General features: G+C 49.9%; 1 protein-coding gene across 2 annotated transcripts in view; it reads left to right on the top strand.

Annotated features, from left to right (window-relative positions):
* Positions 1–15,305, top strand: part of UBE4B (ubiquitination factor E4B) — a 54,676-nt gene extending 39,371 nt beyond the window's left edge. The window contains exons 21-27 of one of the 2 annotated variants that reach the window (XM_069741489.1): positions 2,802–2,928; positions 5,037–5,181; positions 5,354–5,488; positions 5,581–5,772; positions 5,896–6,070; positions 6,708–6,854; positions 14,041–15,305. In XM_069741489.1, the coding sequence (XP_069597590.1) occupies positions 2,802–2,928; positions 5,037–5,181; positions 5,354–5,488; positions 5,581–5,772; positions 5,896–6,070; positions 6,708–6,854; positions 14,041–14,102 (983 nt within the window). In that variant the 3' untranslated portion in view covers positions 14,103–15,305. The remainder of the gene's footprint in view (positions 1–2,801; positions 2,929–5,036; positions 5,182–5,353; positions 5,489–5,580; positions 5,773–5,895; positions 6,071–6,707; positions 6,855–14,040) is intronic. The other variant, XM_069741490.1, reaches the window with a different exon arrangement.
* Positions 15,306–18,935: the final 3,630 nt, after the last annotated feature.

The following is an 18,935-nucleotide window of genomic DNA, read 5'->3' as shown; positions in this document are numbered from 1 at the left end:
ATCCTACTCTCTCCCTGGGTCAAACGGTCTCTTAACTGGTGGCTGACGTCCCCTCTCATCTCCCAGGGCAGGTCCTTCCTTACGGTTCACTGTCAGGTGGTGACGACGGACGCCAGCCTGCTCGCTGGGGTGCAGTGTTTCGCCACCTGACTGTTCAGGGTCGTTGGTTGGCGCGGGAGTCAACTTTGCCGATCAATGTCCTCGAGATTCGGGCCATCTCTGTTCCTTTTTCACTGGGAAAGGATTCTCAGGGGTCTACCAATCCGAATCCAGACGGACAATGCCACGGCTGTGGCATATGTCAACCATCAGGGGGGGGACCCGGAGTTCCTTGGCCGAGGTATCCAGGATCCTCCTCTGGGCAGAGGCAATGATTCCAGTGATATCCGCGGTGCATATCCCCGGCGTGGACAATTGGGCTGCTGACTTCCTCAGCCGCTAGGGCCTCGCGGCAGGGGAATGGTCCTTGCATCAGGAGGTTTTCCATCAGATTTGTCTTCGATGGGGAAGAGAACGCGTGGGTCAGGGAAGTCGTATCCTTGGGATCGTTTCTTCGAATCCCGACCCTCCCCCAAGAGAGATGGGGGACTCCGGACATGGACCTCACAGCGTCCCGAATGAACAGGAAGGTTTGTCTCCAGGTCTCTCAACCCCCTCGCACTGTGCGTCGACGCCCTGGCATTCCTTGGTCGCAGTTCGTGCTGCCCGATCTGTTCCCACCCCTGCCCTTACTTCCCAAGCTGTTGAAAATGATCAAAGCGGAAGGGGTGCCGGTCATTCTGATTGCCCCGGATTGGCCCAGGAGAGCTTGGTCTGCGGAGATCGTCAATCTTCTCGCGGACGCCCCTTGGCGCCTTCCAGACAGGCCCGATCTGCTATCTCAGGCTCCGAACTGCCACCCGAATTATCGGTCGCTCAGTTTAACGGCGTGGCTGTTGAGACCGCAATTCTAAGAGCATCCGGCCTTCCGGACCGGGTGATTCACACCATGATCCAGGCTAGAAAGCCTTAGTCTTCCAGGATTTACTATTGTACCTGGAAGGCTTATTTCCGTTGGTGCGAGTCCAACTGCGTTTCACCTATGTCCTTTTTCCTGCCTTCCATTTTGGCCTTCCTTCAGGCAGGACTGGATGCAGGTCTGGCCCTTAGTTCCCCAAAGGGCCAAGTTTATGCGCTCTCCATTCTCTTCCAGAAGACTTTATCTTCTCGGCCACAGGTTAAGACCTTCCTTCAAGGAGTGGCCCATGCTGTCCCTCTGTACAGGGCCCCTGTGGATTCATGGGATTTAAATCTGGTACTGGACGTTCTGAGGATTCCCCCCCCTTTGAGCCTCTCAGGGAGGTTCCTCTATCAGTCCTATATTGGAAGGTGGCCTTTCTTGTGGCCATCACTTCTATCCGCCGCGTTTCCGAGTTGGCGGCCCTCTCTTGCTGACCTCCTTTCTTGGTCATCCACCAGGACAAGGTGGTCCTCAGGCCTCCACCTTCCTTTCTTCCTAAGGTGGTTTCCACATTCCACCTCAACGAGGACATCGTTCTACCTTCCTTTTGTCCAGCTCCGACTCATCCTTTGGAGCGATCGTTGAATAAGCTGGACCTCGTCAGGGCAGTGAGGATCTACTTGGATAGAACGTCCGCTTTCTGGAAGACGGATTCTCTTTTCGTCATTCCTGATGGCACGCGCAGAGGCCTGCCGGCTACCAAGGCGACTATTGCTCGCTGGATCAGATGGGCTATTTTGGAGGCTTACCGGGTCAAGAATAGAGTGCCCTCTCCTGGGATAAAGGCTCACTTTACTGGGGCAGTCGGTGCCTCCTGGGCGGTACACCACAGGGCTTCCGCCCTACAACTTTGCAAAGCGGCAACCTAGTCTTCCATCCACACGTTCGCCAAATTCTACAAGGTCCATACCTACGTTTCGGCGGACGCCAGCCTAGGCAGAAGGATCTTGCAGGCGGCAGCAGTGGTGAGTCCTTTGACCGACCTGATGGAAGTCTCTTTTTCCCACCCCAGGGACTGCTTTTGGACGTCCCATGGTTCCTGTGTCCCCCAATGAGAGGCGATAGAGAAAACAGGATTTTTGGTTGCTTACCGTAAAATCTGTTTCTCTGAGCCTCCATTGGGGGACACAGCACCCTCCCATGTTGTTCAATTTCTGTTGTTCCTTGCTTTGATTGTTCTCACGTTTACAGTTCTCATGTTTGTCTTCAACCTTATTTATCTCCTACTGCTTTCTCACTAACTGAAGAGTATAATGCCAGTCGGTGGGGTGTACACTGCAGAGGAGGAGCTAACTTTTTTGTGCATAGTGTCAGCCTCCTAGTGGCAGCAGCAGACACCCATGGTTTCCTGTGTCCCCCAATGAGAGGCGATAGAGAAACAGATTTTACGGTAAGGAACCAAAAATCCTGTTTTTATAATATACATGTGCTGTATTATTTTGCGGAGGTCCCTGTTGGTCGCTGGGTGTTTTACATGTTTACTTGGTTAATTTCCTAACATTAATGAAGGACATCTTGTGGCCTTCTTAGTAGCTAATGGCCGGGGATGTGAGATGCGTTAGCCTCGCATGCCTTGACCTTGTGTTTATTCAGACAGTTCTTACATGGTTTCTGCTACAGCGATTCCCTCCATTACTTCCACTGTCAACTTGCAAAATCAGATTTTCTCTGCTTCTCTCGCGGCCTCCAGCTCCTCCATGGCTCCAGGGGGACTGTCATGTTTTTCTGAAGCAACGCTCTGTCTCATGGCCTGCTTCATCTCAGGCTTGGCCATCGGTAAACGTTTTGCTTCTCTCTCCAGATGTCGAGCACACGGGCGCCACCAGCGAGTTCTACGATAAGTTCACCATTCGCTACCACATAAGCACCATCTTTAAAAGCCTCTGGCAGAATCCGGCTCATCACGGCACATTTATGGAAGAATTCAAGTAAGTGGCTCATTACAATAACCACAAGAATCAGCCTGGAATTGCATGAGTGAAGTTGTGTTTTTATTTTAATGGATATTTTCATACTAGACATGATGTACAAAGCACAACCGATCAAACATTAAAGTGATTGTTATCCCAGCATCAGAAAGCGCTTAGTTTGGGCCAGCAGTGCGAGAGGCTGCATGTCTAAACTGTCGAGATGACGTGCACTACTCCCTGGCCTCCCAGTTTCCTTCCTCCCTGGGACACGGTGTGGTCTAATTTCAGTAACAGTTCAGACTTCGTTGTGCTACTGGCTGAGCTGTGTGATCTCTGAGGCATCCTTGCCTCCGCAGTATCGGGAGTGCAGGACCACTGAAGCTCCGCAGCTAGGAAACTCGTGCTAAAGAAAAAAAAAAGTGAACTTGTTGGCGTCAGAGCAGCGCTTCAGCCTAATTGGGACAAAATTGTAAGAGCTGCGCAGTCCAGCAGTAGTGACCAGGTATCTCTGCTGTTAGCGGCAAACATTAAAATTAAAAATCCCCATGGCCGAGTGGAGATGCCTTTTAACCCATTTACCTCCCTAGGTGGTTTCCACTTTAATATCCAGGCCAATTTGTACAATTTTGCCCACTATCACTTTGAGGTAATAACTTTGGAACGCTTTAACGGATCCCGGAGGTTCTGACATTGTTTTTTCGTGAGGGGAACCAGGTAACAGTCAGGTGATGGTTGAGGTAGCGGTCCTGCTGCTGGATTGTTGCCCTCCTGCGGCCCCCTCCACGTCTCCTGGTGTACTGGTCTGTCTCCTGGTATCTGCTCCATTCTCTGGACACTTTGCTGACAGACACCGCTACTTTTCTTGCCACTGCTCACATTGATGTGCCATCCTGGAGGAGCTGCACTACTTAAGCAACTTCTGTGGGATGTAGCCTCATTCTACTGTTCTTCAAGGGGTGAGAGTAGTGACCAAATGCAAAAGTGACCAAAACAGCCAAAAAGGATGAGAACAGAGAAATCGTCTGTGGTCACCCCCTGCAGAACCACTCCTTTATAGGGGTTGTTTTGCTAATTTCCTATCATTTCTACCTGCTGTCTGTTCCATTTGCACAACAGCAGGAGTGTGATTGATGTGGAGTTACATTGTGTTGAGTGTCCCTTTATTTTGAGCAGTGTACCTTCTCCAGATCTAATATTTGTTCTGGATATGCCCATATTTCATGCGCCTTATATAACTGTTCACTATGTGTCTTCACATAATCACATCCATGGTGCTACTTGAAAGGGAACCTGTCACCCCTCTCAGGCGTTTGTAACTAAAAGAGCCGTCTTGTGCAGCACTGATGCTGCATTCCCTGCACACGCTGCAATAAACGCTTATAAAATGTGCCCCTCATACCATGAAATCGTCCCGGGGCAGGTCTTTTGCCCCTAATCAGACGCAGCACAGCCGTCACTCCGGGCCTGTGGGCGCCGCCTCCTTCTGCTTCATTAGCGTTCCTGGCGCCTGCGCTATAAGTATTTTTTTTTCCAGGCATGCGCTGTTGCGCTGCCCTTCGAATTTACAGCGCAGGCGCCAGGGACGCTAATGAAGCAAGAGGAGGCACAGGCCCGGAGTGACGGCTGTGCTGCGTCTGATTAGGGAGGAAAGACCTGCCCCCGGGACGATTTCACGGTATGAGGGGCACATTTTATAAGCGTTTATTTCAGCGCGTGCAGGGAGAATAACTAAAAGAGCCACCTTGTCAGAATGCAGCATCAGTGCTGCACACATGGCTCTTAGTTACAAACTCCTGAGGGGGTGACAGGTTCCCTTGAAATTTGTCAAGGTCTTAAAAGCAGATGTTTGTTTCTGGAGTTTGGATGTTTGGAGGCCATCACTCACAATTACCCAAGAGTTACTCTACATAATGCAGCTTGTGGAAATGCCTTGATATTGGTAGAAACATTTGCATGACTGATTAATAAACCAGGAAAACTGAGTGTTCACATATCAGAAAATCTAATCTATGTATCTATTGTGTCTCCTAAATCTGCTCATGTTGTGACCTGTTTAGCCGTGATGACTTTTTGATTTTTTGCTTTTTGGGTAAGGATAGATATTGACAACGTTCTTGTATTTGCAGCTCGGGGAAGCAGTTTGTGCGATACATAAACATGCTGATTAATGACACCACCTTCCTGCTGGACGAGAGCTTGGAGTCCCTCAAGCGAATCCATGAAATGCAAGAGGAGATGAGGAGCAAGGAGCACTGGGATCAGCTGCCTCGGGTTAGTGTCACAATGCAATTTGCCTTCTGCGTCACGGGGCTGTCGGAGCGGAGGAGGGCACCGCTCGGTGGTAACAGGCTCTTGCGTGGCCTGTGCTGCACTGATGTGCCATATTTGTAGGAAGCTTTATTATGTTGCAGGCAGTTCTGATACCGTTGCATTTTCTTTTCAGGATCAGCAGCAAGCACGCCAGTCCCAGCTGGCCCAAGATGAGCGAGTCTCCCGGTCCTATCTTGCTTTAGCCACCGAGACTGTTGACATGTTCCACATTCTTACCAAACAAGTGCAAAAACCGTTCCTTAGACCCGTGAGTGCTGCACCTCGGACTTTCTGGTTGTGTATCCCGTTGTATGCCTCCCTAATCCTTTCCTGTGTATATTCTGCTTCTTTATTCTGCAGGAGCTTGGTCCCCGGTTAGCAGCCATGCTCAATTTTAACCTGCAGCAGTTATGTGGGCCGAAGTGTCGAGACTTGAAGGTGGAGAACCCAGAGAAGTATGGTTTTGAGCCAAAGAAACTTCTGGATCAGCTAACAGATATCTACCTACATTTAGACTGTGCCCGATTTGCAAAGGCCATAGCGGATGACCAGGTCTGTTCGACAGCCATACGTCTGTTACCTATGGATAGCCGTCTGCAGGCATTCAGCACTCGGATGTCACCGTAGATTCAGGAGCAGAATGAAATGACAAATGCATATGTGACTTTTCCCCAGAGATCCTATAGCAAAGAACTTTTCGAAGAGGTCATATCCAAAATGAAGAAGGCCGGAATTAAATCTACGATTGCCATCGAGAAGTTCAAGCTCTTGGCGGAGAAGGTGGAGGAGATTGTGGCAAGGAACGCCCGGGCAGAGATCGATTATAGTGATGCTCCAGATGAGTTCAGAGGTATATTATTACTCAGGAAAAATAATTGTGATGTCAGAAAGCCTTCAATGGTGTCTGCATTGTTAAAGGAGTTGTGGTTCATATCCAAGTCTTGCATTTGGTGCCGGTGTATGGATTGCTGCCTCAGAGCTTCCTCTGATCACTGCTGTTTAACCTCTTAAAAGCTGCTGTCAATCAAAGGGTGATGTGTTTACTTCACAGCTGGATGCCTACTGAAGGCACCTGTCACCACCATTTTTTGTATATATTGCAATATTGGAGTATTGTTGAATGTGCAAGCGTTCCAACGATTGCAGATTCAAGTGTATAGAGGGAATATAACATATAGTAAAACTGAATTTATTTGGAAAGGATCTTTTTTAAATAATGTCTACAATCACACATGGGAACTAAAAGGAAATTTTCATCCATCAAATGTCCCTATGGAACACTTCTTCGGTTAAAGGGGTATGCTTTGATGACCTATTCCCTGTAAATGCTAGAAATTAATGTTATAATGGGCCTTTATGCTGCTCAGTAGCTCCCATCAGAATACAAATGGGTATCCCAACCTGTAGGTGACGGTCTAGTAGGGGTAAATATTTGTATTTTTACACATTGCTTTTACAGAATAATGATTTTTGTTAATCACTCCCAGATCCACTGATGGACACTTTGATGTCGGAGCCAGTAAGATTGCCGTCTGGGACCATCATGGACCGCTCGATCATCCTGAGACACCTCCTTAATTCTTCTACAGATCCCTTCAATAGACAAGAGCTCACGGAGAACATGCTTGAACCAGGTCTTACGCACGCTGCTTCCCTATGTGTAGTCTCAGGTTACACATTTATCACTGTCCAAAGATATCGCATCTGTCCCATAGAAGTGAACAGGGCTGCGGTCACGTGCTTCATTTACACTGGAGACTGTGACCCACATTGCTTTGCCCGCCGCCGGTTTTATCGGTGCAGTGACGCTCTGTAATCTGTCACGTAAGGGAGTTGCATTCCTGTGCCGTAATTGAATCGTTAAGAAAGGCAATAATGGCCACATTTCCTGGCACACCTGATATATAGCCGTCTTAATGTGGCTTTAGATGCCTTCATCAGGGTGTTAGTCTAGACAGACTATGGGCGGAGGTGTCTTTTATTTCTACAGTTAAATAGAAGTCAAAATCTCCATCGCACACAGGTCTGATCTGTATATGTGGTCAATCCAAAGTACGGTATACGCAATAGGGTGTTGCTTAGTGTGGGGTCCAACTGCTCAGACCCCCACACTGGTCCTGAGAACAAGACTTTTGAAAAGGAATGATGACTGCGCTCATGCATTGTCCATGGGACTAATGCTCAACTCTGTCTGGCAGTGCCATTGAGAATAAATGTAGCGGAGCGCACATATGGATGCATGGCCATCGCTGCACTTCAGTTGACCATTTAAAGGAGGAGTCTGTTTTTTTTTTTTTTTTAACTTTAAGTGTATTACTAGCTAAAAATCATTTTTCTATTTGTGTTTAATTAGAAAAAAATGCATTTCTCCTTCGCCTCATTGGGGGACACAGGACCATGGGTTATGCTGCTGTCACTAGGAGGCTGACACTAAGCTGAGACAAAAAAGGGTTAGCTCCTCCCCTGCAGTATACACCCTCATGCTGGCATCCAGAGACCCAGTTTAAGCTTAGTGTCCGTAGGAGGCACACTGATTTTTAACCCTTTTGGGGTTTTTTTCTCTTTTTCTTTTTCCTTTTTCCGGACGAAGGGGGCGACGGATTCTTCTAAGGTCCGATCTCCCCCGAACCAACAACAGGCGAGCACGGGAGTTTCACCTCTCCGTATCCTCTCCTGCGTCGTGGGAGCCACTGCCTGAGCTGTCCTTTTTTGGGCGACGGTTTCTCCCCTAATGGGCCCCGATCTCCCCTTTTTGTTATACAGACGAGCACTGGTGTTCCTACCTCCAGTATCCTCCTCTGCAGCCAGGCCTTTTTATTGCCGGACATCTGCCCTGTCCACCAGGTCCTACCCTCGGCTGTACAGTGGCTTTATCCCAGTGGCGTCCGTGCAGACCACACTGCATCACCAATGTGACTTGTGACTCAGGTGGTGGACGGTTCCTCTCCACCCCCCATGTGGGGTCGGTGGATAGAAGGCTTCCCAACCCCTGCACCGTTCCTATGCATGGCACCTCCATATGGCACCCTCTCACCTCCATTTCAGGGTAAGTGCCCGGTGGGGGGATTTGGGGGGGGGGTTGCCAGCGGTCAGGAGGGCTCCTCATCCCTGGGCTCCATCTGCAGGCTTTTTGGGCGGTGTCCCTTTCTTTTTCCGGCGCTCGCGACCGCGCGCCGGGCCGAGGCCGCAAATTTAGCCCCCGGCTTCGGCCTAGCCGCTGGTCGCCGCCGTTAAGCCCCGCCCACTCCAGTCAGTGTCAGCGGCGCCGCCCCCCCGCTCCTGGCGCTTCTCACAGCCGCCGAGATTTCTCTTCCTGATCTCGGCGGCCATCTTGGCCCCTCTCCTCAGCGCCGCAGCTCCTGCCTGTCGCATCTCTGGTGCGTCAGTGGCCCACGTGCAGCCGGCTTCCTCTTCTCAGACTGAATATCTCAGCAGTTCGTCTCTCCTGGATAGCGGGACACAGGACCGGGGTAAGGAGACATCGTTAGCTCCCCTCTGCAGCGCCCTCTCAGACACTGGTTACCCTATATAGACTCCGTAAATTTTTTCTGCATTAGCATCATGTCGCAGTCAAGGTCTAAAAAATCCTCTAAGGTACATACAACCTTTTTTTCTGCGTGTACCACCTGCCAGGCCCCACTTCCCAGGCCTCAAAGCTCTCCCCTCTGCTCTGCCTGCGATGCCCCATGTGCCCAGGAGCCCTCCACCGCCGCCGACCCTGGCGTACCTAGCCCCCCCCCCCCGTGGGTCGCCTCTCTTTCTCAGTCCGTGGATTTTTTAGCTAACGCCATCAAATCCATTCAAAATCCTCCCGGGGAACGAGGCAATCCGCTACAGGTGCTAAGAGATCCCTCCATAGCAGGGGAATCGTCGGCCAGCAGGGGCCGCTCTCCTCTTAAAGAGGCACGGTCGTCCAGAAAACGGACCCGTACTACCTCTCCGGAGCGTTCTCCTCGCCACTCAGACTCTGGCAGCTCCACCTCTCGCTCACCCTCTTTGGGGGCTCGCAGCGTTCAGGACTCTGAACATGAGTCTGAAATTTCTTTGGATCCGGAGGCTCCGGAGTTCAGAGCCACGGTTGACTCCCTCATCGTAGCAGTCAATCACGCACTAAAGGTGGATGACGATTCTAATTCCGCTCCGGAACACGCGGTCTCCTTTTCCAGAACCAAGCGTTCTCACAAATCTTTTGCCTCTCATCCAGCCTTCCTGGATATTGTCAGGCGTCACAGGGAGCGCCCAGACAAGCGCTTCACGGGAAAGAAGGACTTGGTTTCCAAGTATCCCTTCTCAGCTGATCTCGTGAAAGACTGGACGGATCCCCCTACGGTAGATCCGCCGGTCTCGCGCCTGGCTTCTAAGACTCTTCTCTCAGTCCCGGAGGGCGCTTCAATTAAGAGCCCCACCGAACGCCAGAGCGTTCGTTCGTACACAGAGCGAGCTCTCTAGCTCGCTCTGTGTACGAAGCCTCTGGCTCGTCCCTGTCTCCCTCCTTCGCCGCGGCTTGGGTGTCCAAGGCTATGGTTTCCTGGGCGGATGCCCTAGCGAAATCCATTAATGAGCAGGATCTCCCCTCTGAGATGGCGGACCTGGCTAAGCAGCTAGCCCTGGCCAGTGATTATGTTATGTTCGCATCTCTCGACGCGGCAAATTGCGCTGCTTCGGCGGCTTCCAACGCCATCGCTATTAGACGGGCCCTTTGGCTCCGAGATTGGCGTGCAGATTCTTCCTCTAAAAAATCCCTGATTTCTCTCCCTTTTCAAAGCGGGCGTCTTTTCGGCGAAGAGCTTGACCAGCTTATTTCCGACGCCACAGGGGGAAAGAGCAAGTTTCTTCCCCAACAGAGGCCCAAGGCGGCTTTCCAGCGCCAGCCTTATTTTCGTTTTCGGCCTTTTCGTACCAACTCTGCCTGGTCCAATCCCTCTGGCCTTCCCAGATCGGACCGCTCCGCCCGCGCAGACAGAGACGCTCGTCCATTCTTCAGACCTAATCCCTCCTGGCGCGGGAAACCGAGGCAGCCCCGAACCAGAGGTTCGAGACCCCCCAGATTCCCTTCTCAATGACTCGGGAACGGCGCCAGTCGATACCAGAAGAGTAGGCGGCCGTCTACTCCTTTTTCAGCAAGCCTGGCTCTCCGTCGTTCCCGACGAATGGGTCAGAGATCTGGTATCATCTGGCTACAAGATAGAGTTCTCCTCTCCCCCTCCAACTCGGTTCTTCCCCTCTCGTCTTCCCAGTTCGGGAGCTCAGTCTCGCGCCCTTCTTTGCGCCATCCACTCCCTCCGCCAGAGCGGGGTCATCGTGCCGGTCCCGGAACACGAGAGGTTCAGAGGCTTCTACTCAAACCTCTTCGTCGTGCCAAAGAAGGACGGGACAGTTCGTCCCATTTTGGATCTGAAGCTCCTGAACAGGTGCGTGAGAGTCCGGCACTTCAGGATGGAATCGCTGAGATCGGTCATCTCCTCCATGGAAAGAGGGGAATTTTTAGCCTCGATAGACATCAAGGATGCCTATCTTCACATCCCGATTTTCCCGCCTCATCAGTGGTTCCTCCGCTTTGCCATTCGAGAAGACCACTTCCAGTTCACGGCCTTACCCTTCGGTCTCGCCACGGCGCCCAGGGTGTTCACCAAGGTCATGGCGGCTGTCATGGCCATTCTTCACTCTCGAGGAGTCGTCGTATTACCTTACTTAGACGATCTTCTCATAAAAGGCCCGTCTTTTCAGGCCTGCGAGTCAAGCGTCCACATTACCCTGGATTCGCTTTCGCGCCTGGGCTGGCTGATCAACTTAGACAAGTCATCTCCCGTTCCTTCCCGTCGGATCTCCTTTCTGGGAATGATCCTGGACACTTCAAGGGGGCTGGTTTTGCTTCCTCGGTCCAAGGTCCAAGCGCTCCAACAGGGAGTCCGTACACTCTGCCATTCTCGCCCGCGAACCATTCGGTTCGCCATGAAGATCCTGGGAAAGATGGTTGCGGCAATCGAAGCTGTTCCCTTCGCTCAACTCCATCTCCGCCCTTTGCAACAGGCTCTGCTGGACAACTGGGACAGGAGTCTCTTTTCTCTCGACCTCCCTTGTCCTCTGTCCCCACAGGTCAGACATTCTCTCATTTGGTGGACCCTGGGACCGTCTCTTCGCCAGGGGAAGTCCTTCCTCCCGATCCACTGGTTAGTGGTAACCACCGACGCCAGTCTTCTGGGCTGGGGGGCGGTGTTTCTTCACCACTCGGCCCAGGGCCGTTGGACTGTTCGGGAATCCAGTCTCCCCATCAACATTCTGGAGATTCGTGCTATCAGACTTGCTCTGATTCACTTCCACGCTCTGCTCGCGGGTCACCCAGTACGAGTCCAATCGGACAACGTCACGGCGGTGGCTTACATCAACCACCAGGGGGGTACCCGCAGCAGGGCGGCAATGAGGGAAGTCTCCCTCATCCTTCGTTGGGCCGAGACCAACCACTCCATCATCTCGGCGGTGCACATTCCGGGAGTCGAGAACTGGGCGGCGGACTTCCTGAGCCGCCAGGGCCTTGCCTCGGGGGAGTGGGAACTTCACCCAGAAGTTTTTCACCAGATCTGTCTTCGCTGGGGGACCCCGGACGTGGATCTGATGGCGTCCAGATGGAACGCCAAAGTCCACAACTTCATTGCTCGATCTCGGGATCCCCAGGCCATAGGAGTGGACGCGCTGATTTCTCCGTGGCATCATTTTCAGCTCCCATATGTGTTTCCTCCTCTTCCCTTACTGCCGAAGGTCATCTGAAAGATCAGGACGGAGGGAGTTCCGGTCATTCTGGTCGCCCCAGACTGGCCTCGTCGCGCGTGGTACGCGGAACTCGTCCAGCTCGTAGCCGACGTCCCCTTGCGGTTGCCAGACCGCCCAGACCTACTTCGCCAAGGACCGATCTACCATCAGAGCTCAGGGGCCCTACGTTTAACGGCGTGGCTGTTGAAACCTGGATTCTAGCTCGTGCTGGTTTCTCTCAGCAGGTCATCCCCACCATGCTAAGTGCTCGCAAGGCGTCTTCTGCCTCTATCTACCACCGCGTCTGGAAGACCTTCTTCTCCTGGTGCAGGCTCCGAGGGCACCCTCCGCTCAGGTTCTCCATCCCTTGTATCCTGAATTTCCTTCAGTCCGGTCTGGATTCCGGTTTGGCCCTGAGCTCTCCTAAAGGTCAGATCTCAGCCTTATCCGTGCTGTTCCAGCGTAGGATCGCCACCAACCTTCAGGTCAAGACTTTCATTCAGGGAGTCTCCCATGTTGTTCCTCCCTACAGGATGCCGTTGGAGACCTGGGATCTCAACTTGGTCTTGGGGGTTCTCCAGGAACCGCCGTTCGAACCCCTTCAAGACGTTCCGCTCTCTGTTCTCTCTTGGAAGGTTGCCTTCCTGGTAGCGGTGACGTCCATCAGAAGGGTTTCAGAGCTCGCCGCTCTATCCTGCCGGGCACCTTTCCTTGCCTTTCATCAGGACAAGGTAGTCCTACGTCCTTCTCCCGCGTTTCTTCCGAAGGTGGTCTCAGCTTTCCACCTTAACGAGGACATCATTCTTCCCTCCTTTTGTCCGCAGCCCAAACATAGGGTCGAGAAAGCTCTCCATACTCTGGACGTGGTACGGGCCCTCAGGAGGTACATCTCCAGAACGGCGCACTTCAGAAAATCGGACGCCCTTTTCGTGCTCCCGGAGGGTCACAGAAAGGGTTTGGCTGCGTCTAAATCCACGATAGCCAGATGGATCCGATCTGCTATCCAGGAATCCTATCGGGTCAGGGGCAGTCCTATCCCGGCGGGGATTAGAGCTCACTCCACTCGGTCGATGGGTGCTTCCTGGGCCATCCGGCACCAGGCATCAGCGGAGCAGGTTTGCAAGGCCGCGACGTGGTCCAGCCTACATACGTTCACAAAGCATTACAATGTTCACATCCAATCCTCTGCGGACGCGGCCCTTGGCAGGCGTATCCTGCAAGCGGCCGTTGCGCACCTGTAGTCAGACGGTACATGGAGTTATTATGGTTGTATGGTTTCCCTCCCAGGGACTGCTTTGGGACGTCCCATGGTCCTGTGTCCCCCAATGAGGCGAAGGAGAAATAGGGATTTTTGTGTGTACTCACCGTAAAATCCTTTTCTCCGAGCCACTCATTGGGGGACACAGCACCCACCCTGGTAGCCTTACGGCTAGTTATCTTTTTTAGTCTTTGACTGTTGTTTGACATGTTATGTTCCAATGTTTTTTGATATATTGTTCTCATTATCCTACTGCTTTTGCACTTAACTGGGTCTCTGGATGCCAGCATGAGGGTGTATACTGCAGGGGAGGAGCTAACCCTTTTTTGTCTCAGCTTAGTGTCAGCCTCCTAGTGACAGCAGCATAACCCATGGTCCTGTGTCCCCCAATGAGTGGCTCGGAGAAAAGGATTTTACGGTGAGTACACACAAAAATCCCTATTTTGCTTTCTACAGCCTCTGTATTATTGTCTGTTGCTAGCTGCAGAATGGGTTAACTGAATATCCATCAGTGAGCTTGTTCCCAGTGTGTGACCAGTTTCCAATTTTTAAAAAAAAATTTTTTAAGCTCCTTTCAGCTGATTTATGACCACTTAAAATTGAGGAAACGAAAAAAGCGGGGCATATTTTTTTTTTTTTAATGATGCCCAAGTACAAAAATTAATTTTAGCCCCATGCATTTAATTTAAAATGTGTAGTGGTGCCAGCGATCGGACCCCCAGATATACGCAAGTTCCTCACCTATGCTTAGGATAAGTATTATACATTTTCCCCCCTCCAAGGAATGTAAAATCTCTTGAATACTTTTGTTTCAGTGCCAGAACTTAAGGAGAGGATCCAGGCGTGGATGAGAGAGAAGCAGAGCGCCGACCAATGACGCGGCCGTGAATCGCAGAGAGGTTTGTCATTCTGGAGACCACCGCAGATGAAACTCTGTACATATATTTAACTAATGTCACGCGCATCGACAAGCTCACCCGGCGAGGAAAACACAAAAAGGGGATTATATTTTCTTAACAAGGGCCGACAGTTACAGTCCGGAGACCATCGGGCTCATCCGTGCCAGAGAGCAGACGGACGGGAAACATCAAGATCTCACTACAAGCTGGCGACAAGTTGACTACAACAATGTATCAGTCTTTTTTTTTTAAATATATATCTAATTTTTTTTTTTTGCTGCTACATCCTTTTTTTTTTTTTATCCTTTTTTTTTGTTTTCCTTCACCCCTTTCGTTCTTCCCACTAGGACACCAAGCTGAAAAGATATTGAAAATATCCGAAATTCCGTATTTGGCCTGAGATCTATTTTTTTTTTTTGCCACTCACGTCGTAATTACGTCCCTTTCTCCGAGATGAGCTATTCTAATTTTGGGACCCGAAGCAAAGTCTGATTTGTGGACCGCTCTTTTATGATCTGTCTGTATAATATATGATATATATTACCAAATATATATTTGTATATTATTTTGTTTTAAGCTTAGCGACTGCAGATGTTTTATCACAGGCTTAGATGCTTTTTTTTTTTTTCCTTCATGCATTCATGTGCAAAACATATATATTTTTTTTTTTTTCGGAAAAGCAGCACTGGGATTTGTTTTTAATTGCTGACTTGAGATTCGAGGGAGGTAACTGTTTGCCAGGTTACACCCCAACGTTACTTTGCACCCCCCATCCTCCTGCTTACGCGCGAGAGGATAATTGCCCTGTATGTGAAATCTGTTTGCACCTATTGTTTAGCCTTACCAAAGTGATTGGTGCCAGGGGGACTGGCATGTGCAAAGGTTTGCTTTTTTTTTTTTTTTTTTTTTTTTTCTTTTTTCGTTTTTTTTTTTACGAAACCTTTTTGTATTACTGCCCTCCACGACATACTTGAATTCCTGTACTCTCTTCATGTGGAATGGCAGGAAACTTTTAAAATGAAACTTGTAAAAAGGAAAAAAAAAAAGACGTGTGTTCTCCCTTTCCTTATATTTTCATTTTTTTTCCTGCAGAATTTACTTCCTATTTCCCAATGAGCTATGGAGTCTGGGAAAGGAAAAAAAGAAAAATAAATCAATAAATGATGATGACATTGCAGAAACTGTGTCATATCTTCATTTTCTTGCAATTCCATTTATCACAGGGTCAGCCATGATGCATTAATCTCACAGCACCAGGACCCCCCGTGTGCAGCGGTGGCTGCATCCAGACTCCTCTCTAGACATTATATAAGTGTCATTTGTCACAACAAGAGCAATGCAGGTTGCATCACAGAAAATGTCCAGTTGCAGTGAAAAATGTCATGTAAGTGACGACTTATCCCCCATCAGTGTATAACCTCCGTCTCCATTGCCACCGATGTATAAGCCTGGACCCCCGCCATGCTGTCTGTCTACTAATGCCGGATATAATGGCCGGTGGTGCAGAGCTCACGGATACCAGCGTGGTCCTGTAATAAGTCCGTTCATAATGTTTTACCCTCCTCTGTCTTCCCCCCATCATCTGTGAAGGGTTATTGAGAGGTGGAAGGAGAAAAGTGATGATTTAAAAAGAGAAAACACAGTAGTTTGACAATAAATGGCTTCACCCAACCACTAACCAGGAGTGGAGAAAAAGTTTTGGTGTTACTCCTATAATTTGAAAAAGGCCAAGAAAGCAAAAATTCTGCCGGGGTATGTAAACTTCTGAGCACAGCTGTACACTTGGGGCAATGGCAGGAATAATTGTCAGTATATATTAAGGCTTAAACCACTTTATATAATATGATCTTAGTCCTCATTTACAGGGGATTTTCGGTGGGAGATGGCGCTAGATGCTCCTCGGGGTCTGTGTCATACAGGGCCCATCCTTATGAGACAACCCCTTTAAGGCTCGTTTTTTGCAGATTCGCCGAAAGTTTTTACTTTGTAGTCGTAGGAATTTGTATAACTAATGCATACTAACGTGCGACGATGTAGTATCCATATAATCCATGTACTTTGTTGCAGTGGAATGTAGCAGAGCTGATTGTGCTGACAGTATTAGTGTAGGTAATTCTGCATCTTGGACGTCGCTGCTGTGCCTCATGTCTATGAATGGTTCGCTGAGTAGTAAATTCATCACCGAGACCTTTATAAAACGCAGCGGTCATCGCCCCGGTTATTAATAGTTACATGTGTGAGAGGTGACTGATTCATACCTCTGCCTGCCGGGCTGTGGGAGTGGAGAATACATGGGGATCTGTGATCAGGAAATAGAAGAGATACAGGAGGTGCGGTAAGTGTTAATGCTGCCAGCCTGGGTAAAATGACATTATTACTGTAGGGGTCACGCTCGTGTAATTGGGGTACAGTCACAGAGACTCTGCAGTACAAGATTCCAACAAATCTTATCTACATAGTCCGGGAACATTTCGGCGCTGATTTTAAAATCCAATTTCTTTTGGAGAATTTACTTTGTGCAATGCATGGAGTCTATGGCAGATCTGCCAAGTGTGAACATAGCTGAACTTTGTGTAGCGCTAATCACGAGGGCATTCTGGTGGCACTGTTACTATACAGATTAATAATGGGTCAATATATAGGACATAAATTGGTGGAACTGTTCATGTGCTTCTATTTTCGGGGGGCTATCTGTCTGGCACAGTTTTTGGGACCATATTTTGTGAATTCTGATGGAGCGGCTGTAGTCACATTTTCGTCATTCTGCTACATGATGCGTCCTCTACACCTCACGGGTATGGTTTGTACCCCAGGATCTTCACACCAGACTTGATGTCTACAGCAAATTCCGTGAAGAATTAATTTTTATTGCATTTTATTTGCCGGAACATGTCCCCATTCTGTAATGATTAGTTTATCATGTGACTGTGAAGTGGCGAGTGATAAGGCTGGAGATCATACAGGCTTATATTATTACAAGTCAGGACAAACACAAATCCTCCTCCATAAGAAGCAATTAACCATTCCCTCTACACCAGGGGGAGTGTAATCCCTGTTTAGCGGCTTGTGGCTGCAAAATAAAAGATTAGCGGCTTGCATGCAAATCATTCAGCGTCCCCTGTACAGAATCCCAGCCCGGAGTCTGCATTGATCTCATCCTGACAGTAAAAGGGTCACTGGGGAGGCCGCTTCTGGCTGAATCCAACGTGCTGAGCCGACTAATAACGCTGCGCCGTCCAATTCACGACAGACTCCAGGAAAACTCCTTCCTGCAACGTAATTATATTTAGAGCGGAAGACGTATCTGCAGCGACACAAATAGATAAGTGTAAAATGCTCTACTGGCACTGCTGAAGATTAAAAAAAAAGTTATGGACCGGTCTTACCTTTTCCATTTATTCATAATGGACCCAGTGTGTGAAGAATGGAAAAAATCAATTTACAGTCCTGTATGATAAAGGAAAAATATGTATTTACACTAGATGTGGCCCGATTCTAACGCATCGGGTGTTCTAGAATATGCATGTCCACGTAGTATATTGCCCAGCCACGCAGTATGTTGCCCAACCACGCAGTATGTTGCCCAGTCACGTAGTATATTGCCCAGCCACGCAGTATGTTGCCCAACCACGCAGTATGTTGCCCAGTCACGTAGTATATTGCCCAGCCACGCAGTATGTTGCCCAGTCACGCAGTATGTTGCCCAGCCACGCAGTATGTTGCCCAGCCACGCAGTATGTTGCCCAGTCACGTAGTATATTGCCCAGCCACGCAGTATATTGCCCAGCCACGCAGTATGTTGCCCAGCCACGCAGTATGTTGCCCAGCCACGCAGTATGTTGCCCAGCCACGCAGTATGTTGCCCAGCCACGCAGTATGTTGCCCAGCCACGCAGTATGTTGCCCAACCACGCAGTATGTTGCCCAGTCACGTAGTATGTTGCCCAGCCACGCAGTATGTTGCCCAGCCACGCAGTATGTTGCCCAGCCACGCAGTATGTTGCCCAGCCACGCAGTATGTTGCCCAGCCACGCAGTATGTTGCCCAGCCACGCAGTATGTTGCCCAGCCACGCAGTATGTTGCCCAGACACGCAGTATGTTGCCCAACCACGTAGTATGTTGCCCAGTGACGTAGTATACAGCACAGAGCTACGTAGTATATTGCACAGCGACGTAGTATATTGCCCAGCCACGTAGTATGTTGCCCAGCCACGCAGTATGTTGCCCAGACACGCAGTATGTTGCCCAACCACGTAGTATGTTGCCCAGTGACGTAGTATACAGCACAGAGCTACGTAGTATATTGCACAGCCACGTAGTATATTGCCCAGCCACGTAGTATATTGCCCAGCCACGTAGTATATTGCCCAACCACGTAGTATATTGCCCAGCCACGTAGTATATTGCCCAGCCACGTAGTATATTGCCCAGCCACGTAGTATATTGCCCAGCCACGTAGTATATTGCCCAGCCACGTAGTATATTGCCCAGCCACGTAGTATACAGCAGAGAGCTACGTAGTATATTGCCCAGCCACGTATGTCACAGGTTAAAAAATAAACATATACTCACCTTCCGAGGGAGCCCTTGTAGTCATGTCACCTGTGTGCGTTGCACTCGGCAGCTTCCGGTCCCAGGGTTGGTAGCGTAGGACCCGTGATGAGGTCGCGGTCACATGACCGTGACGTCATGGCAGGTCCTTCTCGCATACCATCATTGCCACCGGAACCTGCCACTTGCATGGAGCGGTTACCGGAGCGTCGCGAGGAGCAGGAAAGGCAGCGGAAGGTGAGTATATGATTTTTTTTCTT

Source organism: Ranitomeya imitator, chromosome 10, assembly GCF_032444005.1.
Source record: "Ranitomeya imitator isolate aRanImi1 chromosome 10, aRanImi1.pri, whole genome shotgun sequence".
Lineage (NCBI taxonomy): Eukaryota > Metazoa > Chordata > Amphibia > Anura > Dendrobatidae > Ranitomeya > Ranitomeya imitator.
Note: the sequence above shows the minus strand (reverse complement) of the source record. Positions and strands in the feature narration are given on the sequence as shown.